Genomic DNA, 14,310 nt, shown 5'->3' on the forward strand with positions numbered 1-14,310 from the left:
AATCCGTTACTATTGAGGTATATGTGCATGCTCTTCCAGTGACTAACTGCATGGAGGGCATGTCAGGAAGTTTCCATATCATGACTATTTATCAAATAAACATGTTACTCTAAAACTTTTGAATTCTTCTTCAAATATATTACTCAGTTATAATATGTAAGGAAATATATAAGAGAACGAGGGAGTTACACCCCATAACCCCAGAAATGACCCTGTCTCCAGTCTCCTGATGTATGTGAAGCAGCTTCAAGTCTTGCATGTGACTAAGGTTAGTATTTGATGTATGCATGGATATGGTTGGAATAAAACTTTTCACTCCTGCAAAAGACATAAAATGTTGTCTCTGACTTTCATACTTGGGAAGCAGTTGTGCAAAAATGCTACAGTATCCTTGTGAGCTAATATGAACTCCATCTGTCGTTGGGTTGGAACCTTCTAGGCTAAATGGATAATATTCAGGATGACCAAGCCCGAGTATCAACACTTTCTTCATTGAATTGTAAGAACAAGCAAGATCAACTCAGTTTGCTTTAGGTATCATTTCAGACCCCTTTACAGGGTCCTGTAGATGTCCTTGAGATGAAGTGTTTGACATTTTCCATTAGTGCGAGCCTCCTGGCAACGAAGCATGGGATGTACTGAGTGCAACCAAACCATCATGGCAGAACTCTATATGTTTCAGACTGACCAACAAGGCATGTATCTCACTGATCCCATTTGCCATAGCAAGAATGATTAGGAACAAGAGGTAAGCCAAGGAGACTCCTGACATTGGTTGAAAGGTGTTTTATTCAATTATGTCAGAGCCCACAGAAGATTCCATTTCGGACAATGGGTCAAAGCTTCAGTCAAGTCAAAGTTTGTTAAGAAAGCTGGAGAGTTCTTTGTCTTGGGGTGTATCCTCCCTTCCATAATGTCAAAATATGTATTTCTGAGATTAACGAATAAAAGTCCTTGCTAGTGAAAGGAGCAAACTTCTCCATCAGAGGCCCAAAAGGAGGAAGTCAGCTATCTGAGTTGCAGAAGCTTTTACAAGGAGAGATGTGTTTCAACTCACACCACTGGAAGAAAATTCTCCACTTTATCCTATGTACTTTCAAAGTGGTGGGCATTTGTGCCCAAACAAACCTGTCACTTGTACTAAGAAATATACCCATCTGAGGGATAACTTGACATATTTAGCACCATGGATTTGGCTGGATGACTTACAATCACAATTTGGGGTGAAGGATGATTTTCCTCTGACTCACAGATGCAAAATTCAATAGATTGCTGGTCCACAGATTGTTCATCCATGACCTTTCCCACCTGAGGTGATCAATCAGTGTTATTCAGTGCTCTAATCCCTTGGTTTTTGCAAGACCATGGGAAGCAAAAGGTCTGGGTGAAAGGTGTATGCCACAAGACTGTTTACAGTTCAGGTAAAGGTTGTTGACTGCCTTGGCTTTTAGATCTGGAACTGAAGAGACAAAGGTCATGAGTCATAGAAAGGTCTATGAGAGATTGACTCAAATGGGCAGAGATTTGACTGAAGGTTGAAGGGAGAAAGAACTGTTCAGTGTTAATCAGCTGAATCAAACAGCTGTTGTCAATCAGTACCATAGGACTTTCTGCCTGCATGGTATGTAATGGACTAGGTTGTGACTTTGTTGACAATAACACCACCTGAAAACAAATCCTAAGCAAGGAGGCAGAGGTATAAGGACTTGTCTCATCCTTGCCTATAATATAACTGAAGACAGTTGAGTTGCAAGACAGAATGCAAATGCTCTTTCCGGACAGCATTTCCTGGCCATGACTGAAATGCATGCACCTTGGCCTTCATCTCTCAAAGATTAATTTGTAATGATAACTCCAGACCAGAGAAGACCCTGCTCACTTTAGGAAGGAAGGGAGTAAGTGGGGACCCCAGCTTGTCATGCTGGCATATGGATCTTGATTTCTGACAGTTTCTACTGAAACTTTGTCATTTGATCTTGAGGGCAAAGATCAGCCACCACTAGGATATAAGAATCATCTGCAGGTTGCCATGAACAAACAGACATGTTAATACTCCAACAGATGTTTACCAGTTGTTTCCCAATTTCTAACATATTTTTAGCCACCTGTCCATATTTTGCCATACCAACAAGCCATGTCAACAATGACATCTGGTGTTAATCAACACTTTGGTGAAACTCAGCAAGTAGGCACGAGGCTATCTCTAGCATCACTGATTCTCTAATTAGCTTCCCCTTCTATACCAACAGTAGTTTTCATGGACTGACTAATATGCAAGGTCCCATTTCTTTGTTTATACCTTCATCTAATAAGACCACCATGTCTGTTATTCAGAAACATCATAAATCACATTGGCTATGTTTTTTAACAGACCATCTTAACAGCTTTTTGGCATTCACAAGCAATGGTTTCACTCAAAATAATGCAGGTGCTTGGACTGAGTACACTACAGCATTCCCAACAATTTTGTGACAGAGCTGAAAAACCTATATAGAACCTTGGAATAAAGCATCTTTGATTAAAAAAACTGATACCTTGAACCATAGCCTATATTTTTGTAAAATATTCCATAAAAATTACCTTGAAATTGTAGCAGTAATCAGCTCACTGAGAAGGAGTAATGCAAACAATTTTCTAATTTGAGTAATGGAGGCCATATATGATCATGAATTAGTATCAGGTGTATTGAGCTGAAAGCCCATAATACCAGATTGCTTTCAGTTAAACTGGGTCAAATTAAGATTCTGAGGAAAAAGTTGCTTAAAAGTTTTTAAAAAATTATTTTACTAATGGCAGCCATATCTGATGGTTTATCAACATCAGTTGCAGAAACCTGAAGGGCTTTTATGCCAGGATGCCTTCTGTCAAATTCCTTTTGAGTGGTTTTTGAGAAGTTATTTGAAGTTAATTTTTAATATTTTTAGTAACAGTGGCCATATCTGAATGCAGATCCGGATCATATGTATAAACTTGAAAGCCCTCTAAGTCAGAATACTCTGTCAGATTTAGCAAAATTCTGTTGAGTGGTCTTTGAGACGTTATTCAAAGATTTTTTTTATCTTATTATTTTAATGGTTGCCTATTTGATATGGATAAGCATCATTTGAACAAATTTTAAAGATCTTCATGGCAGGAATACTTTTTCTCAAATTTGGTAAAATTATGTTGACAGGCTTTTAAGAAAAGTAGCTTAATTGCATTTCTGTTTTTAGTGATGGCAACTATACTGGATCCAGGGAAAAAATCTGAAAGGCCTTGATGCCAGAATGCTCCCTGTAAAATACATACAAAGAACTCAAATGGTTTTTTGAGAAAACCTATTTTAAGAAAAAACAAAACAACTGTGAATGGATGATTTAAAACTGATTTGAAAAGACCATTCCATTTGGCCTTAAGGAAAGCTGAGCCATTAGCTTTAAAATGACTTCCCAAAAACTGCTCAACAAAATTTGATCAAATGTATTAGAAAGTATCTTGGCATTTCAAAGTTTTAAAAATTATTCCATGCCTCCACAAAATATGAACACCATTACTAAAATTTAATAAGAACTTCAAACGAATTTCTTTTCAACAAACTGAAATTTTACAGAAAGTATCCTGGCATTTCAAAGTTTTAAAAATTATTCCAAGCCTCCATAAAATATGAACACCATTACATAAATTTAAAAAGAACTTTAAATGACTTCTTCTCAACAGACTGAAATTTTACAGAAAGTATCTTGATATGAAGTCCTTTCAAATTTCTACAAACAATCCTGACACACCATAAACTATGGCCAACTTTGCCAAAATTAGAAAAAACCTTTAATGACTTTTCAAAACCTGTCGAGCAGAATTCTACCAAATTTGATAAGAAATGATCTTCTTGTGTAGACCTTTCAAGTTTGTCCAAACAGTGCTGATGTACCATCAAATATGGCCTCTGTTACTAAAGATAGAAAACCTTGAACATTTTTTCTCATAAACTTCTCAAATAAATCTGATTAAAACATCTTGACCTTTAAAGTTTATATAATGATGTAGATCTATGATATCATCATGTTACTTTAAACATTAAAGTTTATATAATGATATATCTCTAAGATATCATCATGTTACTTTAAACATTAAAGCTTTTAAATCAGGTTCTTCTCCAAAAATGATCAGCAGACACTGACCACAATTTTAATGGAAACCTTTTAAAGTTGGTACAAATTATGCTGATCCACCATTTAATACATCTGCCATTTCTAAAATGAAAGAAAAAGTGGCTCACCTTACTTACATAACCTAACAGATGACCACAGGACTAAACACCCTTATGTAGTCTTGTCACAACATAGATTCAAGTTAATATTTATAACATTTTATACCATGCTGACTTTAATTATTTTACTACAGCATGGAAAATATTTGTTCTAAAGACACAGGCACAATTAATATGCACATTCAAAGATACAGGCATAAATTAATATGCATATCCAAAGATACAGGCATAAATTCATAAATTAATATGCATATCCAAAGATACAGGCATAAATTCATAAAATAATACGCATATCCAAAGATACAGGCATAAATAATATGCATACCAAAGATACAGGCATAAATAATATGCATATCCAAAGATGCAGGCATAAATTCATAAATTAATATGCATATCCAAAGATACAGGCATAAATAATAGGCATATCAAAAGATACAGGTATAAATTCATAAATTATTATGCATATCCAAAGATACAGGAATAAATGAATAAAATAATATGCATATCCAAAGATACAGGCATAAATAATAGGCATATCAAAAGATACAGGCATAAATTCATAAATTAATATGCATATCCAAAGATACAGGCATAAATTAATATATTAATATGCATATCCAAACATACAGGCATAAATTCATAAATTAATATGCATATCCAAACATACAGGCATAAATAATATGCATATCCAAAGATACAGACATAATTAATACACATAATCTCTAGCTCATAATCAACTCATGCAAGACCCCGATGATATAAACTAATTTACCTAGTTTAACAAAACTGGATAAAACTAGATCTAGAAAGGTAACAAGCCCAGCATCGTCTCATTTAATATACCCAGACAACACATATTACCAAATGTCTCAGTTAATGATGACAAAAGCTGATTTAAATAGCTGTGGCAAAATATGATCAAAAGTTGGTCTCTGGAGTTGTAACAAGCTCAGTCAATCAATCACAAGATATATATATCTTGTTGGACTATTTATAGTCACAGTAGTCATATTTGATGGTGGATTGGCATAATTTGTACAAAATTGAAAGAGTTCAAAGCCAGGATGCTTTCAGTCAGATTGATCAAGTTCTTTAAGTTGCTTCTTTGAATGAGTCGTTAAAAGATTTTTTTTCCAGTTTTAGTAATAGTGGCCATATCTGATGGCAAAATGGTATCTGCTGTACAAATATGAGTGCCCTCTATGCCAGGATGCTTGCTATTAAATTTAGACAAATTCAGTTAAAAAGTTTTTCCAAAGGAATCCATTAAAGAAATATTTTTATATATTTTTTAGTAATAATAGTGATTTATTTAATGGTGGATTAGCATCATTTTTACAAATTTTAAAAGTCTTCTTGCCAGAATGCTTTCTGTTAAGCTCAGTCCTATTCTATTTGATGTTTTTAGAGAAAAATTCATTTCAAGGTTGTATCATTTTAGCAATAGTGGCCATGGCAGACTGGTGTCATTTGTACAAATTTGGAAAGTTTTCTTGAGGCCATGCTACTAATCAAAATCATTTGTACAAATTTGGAAAGTTTTCTTGAGGCCATGCTACTAATCAAAATCATTTGTACAAATTTGGAAAGTTTTCTTGAGGCCATGCTACTAATCAAATCATTTGTACAAATTTGGAAAGTTTTCTTGAGGCCATGCTACTAAACAAAATCATTTGAAGCCATGCTACTAATCAAAAACATCATCATATTCTTTTCAGCAATTATGCAGTAGTTGTTTAAAGGTTTTTAGTAACAGTGTGCATCAGCATCAGCTGTACAAACTTGCAAGCCCTCAATACTAGGAAGTTTTTTGTTAAATTTGAACAAAATATGTTGAGCATTTTTTAAATAGCTGTTTAAAAATGCTTCTATTTTTAGTAACAGTAGTCATATATAAAGGCCAAATGGTAGCTTTTGCGTCTGCATGAATCCAGAATGCTTTCTATCAAGTTTTACAAAATTCTATTCAGCAATTTCACAGAAGCCACTTAAATGTTTTCTATTATTAGCAAATGTGGCCATATTTGATGGTGGTTTGGCATCCTTTGTACAAACTTGACAAGTCTTCATGGCATTAAGCTTTCTTTTGAATATTATCAAATTCATGGGCAATGGTTGGAAAGAAAAAGTCCTTTAAAGATTCTTCTATTTTATGTAATGGCAATCATATTTAATGGCAAATCAGAATCAGTGGTACAATCTTGTAAGCCCTCTATGCTGTCAATTTTGGTCAAATTCAGTTCAGTAGTTTCTGTAAAGTTGTTTAAAGGTTCTTCTGTGTTTAGGATTGGTGGCCATATTTCTAATCAACATATTTTGTAAATACCTGAAAGGCCTTCATGCCAGGATGCAGTCTGTCAAGTCTGGTCAAATTCTACTGAGAAGAAGTCATACAGAGGTTTCTTCTGCTTTGGTAACAGTACTCTGAGGTCAAAATTTACACTGTTCCATGACCAGTAAATCGGCTGGCGAATCTCTACAACCAAAGCCAACACAACTTTCCTAGACTGGCAAAAATATATTTAAGCTCAGACACTTATAAATTAACCATTTTATAGCTAAGTGATAGGTTTATTGTTAAGTCAGTACATGAAAATACCGACCACTAAGAGTCCATAGCAGAAATGGCCATGCATTCTTCGATGCATTTAGTAAATAATGGTGCTGACTATTAAAACATTCAGCATGCAAGCTGACAAGCTTCGGGAAAATGCACTCATTTTCATTTCGATACCGATAATATAAAATGATTTATAGTATTAGACCCGGTTCAGAATTAAAACAAATAACAGGTTTAAGTTTCAGATCATTGTTCATAAACAGTCACTGAATAGTGAGGTGACAAAGAGAAAGATGTGAAGGCTTCCTGCAAGGTGTGCAGCCAGAAATTATCTGATGACAAGAAAGAATGTGATTGTAAATAAAATCAAAAGAAGAGAGCAAGAGTCCTGGGAAATGGAATACAAATGGCTGAAATATGACCCAGCAAAGGACATGATGCTAAGTATTCAGAGAACTATATAAATGAGTAGGGAACTTCATTCTTTGATAGCTGTAAAATAAAAACTTTTTTTTAGATCAACCTTGGACTTGTGTAATGCAAGTTCCCTACACAAAAGGCAGATGGATGCAGGATAGCAAAACAAAATTATAGTTCCTCAAAATGCAGAGCAAATTATCTCATTTTCAACTAAAGTGCCATATAATGCTTGAATATAATTATGTTCCACATATGTAATGATCTCACCAAGAAAACAAGACTCACCATAGATTTTCTTTGGCTGTGTGATCTAGCAGAAGAAAAGACTACTACAGACAAACAAAAAGTGATCTGAATGCAGTTCAGCATCCTTGGACAATTTTTAAAGTCATTCATACCAAGATGCTCCATGCCAAATTTGCTCCAGGTCATCCTGGCCGTTTTTGAGAAGACATTTTAAAAGCAATAGACAAACAATACACATTATGCATGACACAAACGACATGATGGATTAAGGACCATACCAAAATCTCACATCCATGTGAGCTAACAACCACAGGAGCAAAATTCTGTTACAATTTGCATCCAGCTGTAAATAAAACAAGTCTTTAAAAGGGACTGGTGCTATACTGCCTAAGAAGAATTTCCAGGAATTCAAGATGAAACCATTTCTTCTTTTTACCTGGCGGAGTGTTGAAACCATCTCTAATATTCTAGAGTGATAAGATTCTCAAAAATTTAGCAGCTGTGGCAGCCTTACTGGCTGAAAGATCTGCAACATTTTCATTTATGAAAAACTACACACCCCTATGTCAATATGGCCATCCATTCTGGACAAGCAGCATAAACAAGACTTCAAGAGGGCCACCACGGTGACCACACTGGATGTCAGAGCAGCTTCTTTTCCATTCAGGACCAATCAGACAGCTTAAGATGTTTTCTGGTCAAAATTCCCTTATTACTATGACTTTCCATTTCAGATTAGCAAGAAAAAGATTTTCAAACTGGCTCTCATGTTGGCCATACCGGAGGTCTGATACACACCATTTTCATTTGGGAACTAGGTATCATAAAAAGTCTTCTGGTGACAAATCAATATCAATATAATTTCCATCTAGAAGTAGTGAGAAGATTTTCAAGCTGGCATTTTGCCTATCAGATTGTCACAATTTTCATTTAGAACGAACCAGACATCTAAAGAAATATCTCAGTGAAAACCCCATGTTCATGTAACTTTCCGTTCATGAGGAGTAGCAATAACATGTTCAAGATGGCTGCCAAGGTAGCAACATTTGGTGTCATATCAGCGGCCTAGTAGCCACTGGACACTGGGTATAATTTGCTGGGCTATAGACCTTGATAGTGGAATCTTTCTTCTTCACTAGTGAACTTAAATGCAAAGTCTTCTGAAACTCCCACAAGTGAATCCTAGACAGCTTGTGAGACATGGTGACTGACTTTTCTCAGCAGACAATGATTTAAAGATTTTTATCCTTAGGTAACAATGTCCATGGGGCAGATAAATCAGAACTTTTTCAATTACATTTTATTTTACAACAAATCCTCTCTGCCAGATATAAGCTTGCATTCAAGATGATTTGGAATACAGCATGTTCTACACTGTTACATCAAGCTAATTCTCAAGCCTATCTCCTGCGCACAAATCTGTTCAGCGAACAGAATGGTTTTGGTAGGTGAGAAAGAAAAAAAATCTGCCTCAAATGTGCAAGTGCGAAAGGAAAAAATGCATGCTGAGCAAAAATGTTTTTGTGAAACTAAATCTCTCTTCAAATTATATTTTCCTTTACTAGCAACAAATATGGGGAAATACCCTTTAATGTAACCCACATTCAAAAAAACCCAGTCTAGCCTTTGAAAAAGAAATTTGCACAAATAATTATTGATAAACATGATGCAACCATACTTCCACTCCATGCGTGAAGCACTCATCTATAGAAGCCAATGTTGCTTTCTTCTCCTCTGGTGGCATTTCCATTGTGTTCAGGGCTTCCTCTCCAAACTCTCGCCGCAATGTGACAGTGACAACCTCACCTGCGTTCACCATGCCCTGCAAACACATTATAGGGATAAAATACTGATCTTTTTAAAATATGCAACTAAATGTAAAAAGCATAGACTCTGACCTGCCTTCATGTAACATGCCTACAGATCAAGGTTACAGCTGTTTGTTTTACTCATGCCATGATATTCCTGTGTATTATGACAGCAAACCTGAGCCTTTCTTGCTTGCGGTCTTGGACTCGCATGCAGCTCCATCATGTTTCCATTATAAAAGCATCTGGTAAAAATGCTTCACTGATCACTGTTGCCAAAAGATGCTTCAGTCAAACTTTGTACAAGTGAAACTCGAACAAGAGTCAGTCAAAGGGTGCGATACTCTATTGACTGAATTTCCAGGAATTTAAGACAATGTCATTTCTTCCTTTTAACTTCACTTCACTTTATTTTTATCAAACTTTATAGTGTTTTGTTTATCCATCTGGACACTTATTTAAGGTCGCACCTCCTCTGACGACCTTACATAACTTGACACCAAACAAACTTGACACTGATTTGATTGAATTATGTTCTATGACCTATTTACACATACTATTCTGAGTCTCCTGTTTGACAAAATACATTTTGTATAATCTTTGTTAGTCCAAACACTTATCATTTTGTTAGATTAATATTTGACTTTTTGACATAATACCAGATGTAATTAAACTAAAGATAATGAAATAAATGCCAACCTCCAAGTTAGCAACAAATAAGTGTCAGTGGCTGCCACAAGGATCAATGAAAGTATGTGGGAAGGAATGTCATGGTACTTTTTGTGGATTACAAACAGTACTATCAAGAAGGAAAAATTCTACAGGACCAAGACCTTGTATAAAATGTAAAAGAGGCATCAGAGGAAGATTTCAATTTTGTACTGACTGCGGCGGAAGTAGATACAGATCGTTGATTGATTATCACGAACTAAAAGGAAAAGAAAACCCTCCAACGACTGAGGAATTTCTACAACACCACGAAAAGAAGTTATCTTCTTGATTGATGTTTTTTTTTGTCATGAGAAAGACACATATCATCCTGTGTGTTTGTGGAAAGTATGGATATTTTATATTTTTTATAGTGATTTCCGTAGTTTCCAAATCGATGATAGAAACCTCAGATTAATTAAATAAATGTTCTATCTTGCTTAGTGAAGATACTTACATGTCATGCGAGTGGGGAAAGTGGTACATAATTAATAATAATATAGTAATTTGACCACTTTCCCCAGTGACAAGGACATATATCATGATGATCAGATAACATCTCGATTGACGAAATAATGTTTCTATCTTGATATATTGTCCCATGTGAAAATATGTGATATTATTTTTATTTTTATAGTGATTGGAAAGTTTCTGCAGTGACAAAGACGTATCATAATGATCTTTTTTTGTTAATAAGATCTCAGATTGACAAACTGACATTTCTGATAATCACTGAAGGAAGCTTTATAATTTAACAAAAACCAGAGCAGCAGAGGAGGTGCAACCTCCAGACGGGTAAACAAAACACATTAAAGTTTGATAAAAATAAAGTGACTTAATTAGAGAAAAAGAGGGATAATTTCTCTAATTGGTCAGGATTTATTTTTTCTTCTGTAGGAAGCCTTAGTTTTCAAAAATGGACCTTCTATCAAATGGTCTGTTCACCTCCTCTGCTGCTACTGTGTATTGATATGATTCACAATACACAGCCTATGATATTATCAATACATATAGTAACTAGATGGTCTTTCTCTCTTTAGAAGATTTGTAAGTGGTATGTTGTGCCCTTTTATGTGATTTACTGGTTGTATTTCCAGTATGCAGATTACAAACAGACATATAATTAGCACCTACTTATGTGCCATTCTCGTCCATGACAACAGAAATACTTTCAAACAGACTACCTGCTAGTTCTCAGTGATTTGTGTTCAACATTTTATGCCATTTAAGGCTGCTCCATCTAATCAGATTCAGGACTCGCTTTGGCCACCAGACAGAGGTATTTTGATCAAAATATCTTTATTTTCAAATTTCATTTTCATTTATTCAGTTTATCTCAGCCCCAATAGGGAAATATAGTTTTGTAGAACATCATCCCACGTGGCTAAAATGTTTGAGAAAATTGCATTCTATTTTTAAATTGAATTTATTTTAATTTGGATTGGTATTCTGCAATTTTCTACATTTCCTGAAAGGAATATTGACTGGCATTCCATCTATTTTTGTCCATCCAGCATGTACACTGGACTTGTATTTAACACCATTTTCAGGCTCAAAACCACCACTGGTATCTCCATTACCACTCTGCCAGGCTCCAATAATCTGACATATATCATAACTTTAAAAACTATTGTCATAACTATCATCAGCCAGTATTTACTGAATCAAATCCTCATCTGAATATAAATGATGGGAATCAGCCATTTTGGGTTTCCAGTCAGCCCATATTTTTAAACATGCATTTCTAAACTTCCTTTATGCAGGTTCAAATTATGGCATAATGTGCAGATTGATTTTAGTTCAACAACCATTTATGTCATATGATTAGCACTGCAAACGGTAAGTTCCAGATCCAATTTCATTAACACTGTATTTTGGTCTCATTTCTTAACAGATTAAAGACATACAAATTGTTATACTAGCAATTTATGAAAAAATAAATCATCTTCCTGTTGATTTCAAGCAAGTATGGCCCAATGTGTTCAAGTTTGCTAATCCAGCTAGTAAGCGACAACCCTAGGCCAACACCACACAGTGTCAGTGAATTCCAACTTTTCAATAGGCAATTGGCTCTGACTACACTAAAACATAAATGTCCAAATATCAAAAACAGGGTGGCAAGGGTCAGAGGAAACTTGGATTACTTTATGCCAAACAAGATGATGCAATAAAACAATTATCGTGGAATTAACAGGGGGTGGGGTGGGGTGGGGTGCAATATTCCAAACCACATCACTTGGTGTCAATTTGTAGATGGAGAGTGAGTGTCCATTTCATTGTAACTAACAAAAATGGGTGCATGTGCCTGCAAAGCTTTCTTCGATGAATTCTCAGTTTAAAGACTAAGAAGACAACAAGGCAAATGACTGTTACAATTTCTAATGACTGCTGAAGATTAAAATAAGTTGCATCAGTAAGCATAGTTTTGTATCGATTTGCCTCCACTTATAATAATTTGTGAATCATTACAGGAAAAGTACTGATCCATGGATAATTGATGAATCGTTTGATCCCTAATGGCAGAAATACTGGATGTAAGATTTTCACTATTTTCATACAGGAAAAACTAGATACCATTAGAAGACTTTTGGTGAAAATCCCACACTAATATGACCATCCATTCAGGAAAATTTGTGCCAAGATTTCCAATATGTTCATTATGGCAGTCATTAAGATCGGAATCATTCAGATCAATCAGTTCAGAACAATTGGTCCTCTGCTGAAAATCCCATGTTGATATGACTTTCCATTTTAAAGGAGTTGCAATAACAAGATTTTCAAGACAGATACCAAAGTGGTCATGCTGGATATGTGTGTGTTTTGGATTTTCAACGTAGTTTTAACAATTTTTCAGTCTAATAGCTACGATGTCTGCAGTGTGGCAGTTTATAATGATGCTTAACACTGGGGCATCATGTCACAGGCATGTAGCATGATGTCCAACCCAGTCACATTACACTGACACCAGGGTGACCAGTCCTAACACTAACCTCTTAATGCTGAGCGCCAAGCTAGGCACCTGTAAAATACCATTTTTGGAAGTCTTTGATATGTCTCGGCCAGGGATTGAACCCACTACCTACTACATCCAAGGCAGACACTCTAACCAATAGGCCACCAATGCAATCCATACTGGATATAAAAAAGGTAACAATTTGTTCTAGCACCAAGACATCATAAGAAGTCTTCTGGTGAGAAACGCATACCAATATGATTTTCCATTCAGGTGGAGTAGCCTAAGAACATTTTCAAAATGGCTGCTATGGTGACCACATCAGATCTCAGATCAGCATCATTTTCATTTAGGACCAAGTAGATATCATAACCAAGTAGATGAAAACCCAATGTTGATATGACCATACATTAAGGACAAGTAGAAATAACAAGATTTTCAAGATGGCTGATCAAAACTATTTACAAGATAGCCACTGTGGCATCCATATTAGACATCAGATAAGAAATTTTGATTTTGTACCATCCAGACATCATAAGAAGCCTTCTCCACATCGATATTGCTTTCTGCTCAAAAGGAATAATGATAAAATTTTCAAGATTGTTGTCCTGGTGGCCATACTGGATGGCAGATGACACCATTTTCAGTTAGGAACAACTAGACCTCAGGATGAATGTGTGTTAAGTTTCATGGCAATACTCCAAGTTGTTTAGCAGTAGTGAAAGCAAACTTATGCTAACAAATGTATAGATGGCAAACAACAGGTTATCACATCAGCATTTCTGGTCTAGGACCACTAGAGCTAAAAAAATATTACATGCTATCTCAAAACTGATCAAGACATACTATGATCTTTCAAGCCATTCTTCTATTGCAAACTTAAAAGGGTATTATTAAACTTCATTTTGATCCACATACCAATGCAGGAGGCATGTCTCAATCAGTCAAGAATCTCGTCATTACAATGACAGTTTACATCGCCTAATTTTATCAGCCAATCCAATCACTTTTCCACTTATTGGCAAAGCTTATTCTGGCATTACACGGAAAAAAAACTATTTTTCAAAGGTAATAAAAAAATGCTTCTCTCATTACACTTGCCCAAACATAATGTTATCAATACAGCCACTGCCTTCCAAATCTACGCCTACCCAAGACACGAAAGTCATTACAACCATCTTGGCTTGGTTTTGGAACAATAGTGCTAAAATGTCCTTTACCTTCTTAAAAATGAATCAGACAAGATTAGCCTCCCTTTGGATATAGGGATTAATGTCAAGAAAATTATAAGCATTAGTTACTACTAGAGCAAAGGTACACATGCAACATGGATGTAACTCGAGATGGCTTGGGAAGGTGTGACTGTTTT

General features: G+C 35.4%; 1 protein-coding gene across 1 annotated transcript in view; it reads right to left on the bottom strand.

Annotated features, from left to right (window-relative positions):
* The window catches only part of LOC149775220 (ADP-ribose pyrophosphatase-like), a 62,034-nt gene that overhangs the window by 14,422 nt on the left and 33,302 nt on the right, over window positions 1-14,310 (bottom strand). Inside the window, exon 6 of the mRNA XM_089944403.1 lies at window positions 9,151-9,294. Coding sequence (XP_089800529.1) covers window positions 9,151-9,294 — 144 coding nt within the window. The remainder of the gene's footprint in view (window positions 1-9,150; window positions 9,295-14,310) is intronic.

This window comes from Sinohyriopsis cumingii, chromosome 19 (assembly GCF_028554795.1).
Source record: "Sinohyriopsis cumingii isolate HCF-2022 chromosome 19, ASM2855479v2, whole genome shotgun sequence".
NCBI lineage: Eukaryota > Metazoa > Mollusca > Bivalvia > Unionida > Unionidae > Sinohyriopsis > Sinohyriopsis cumingii.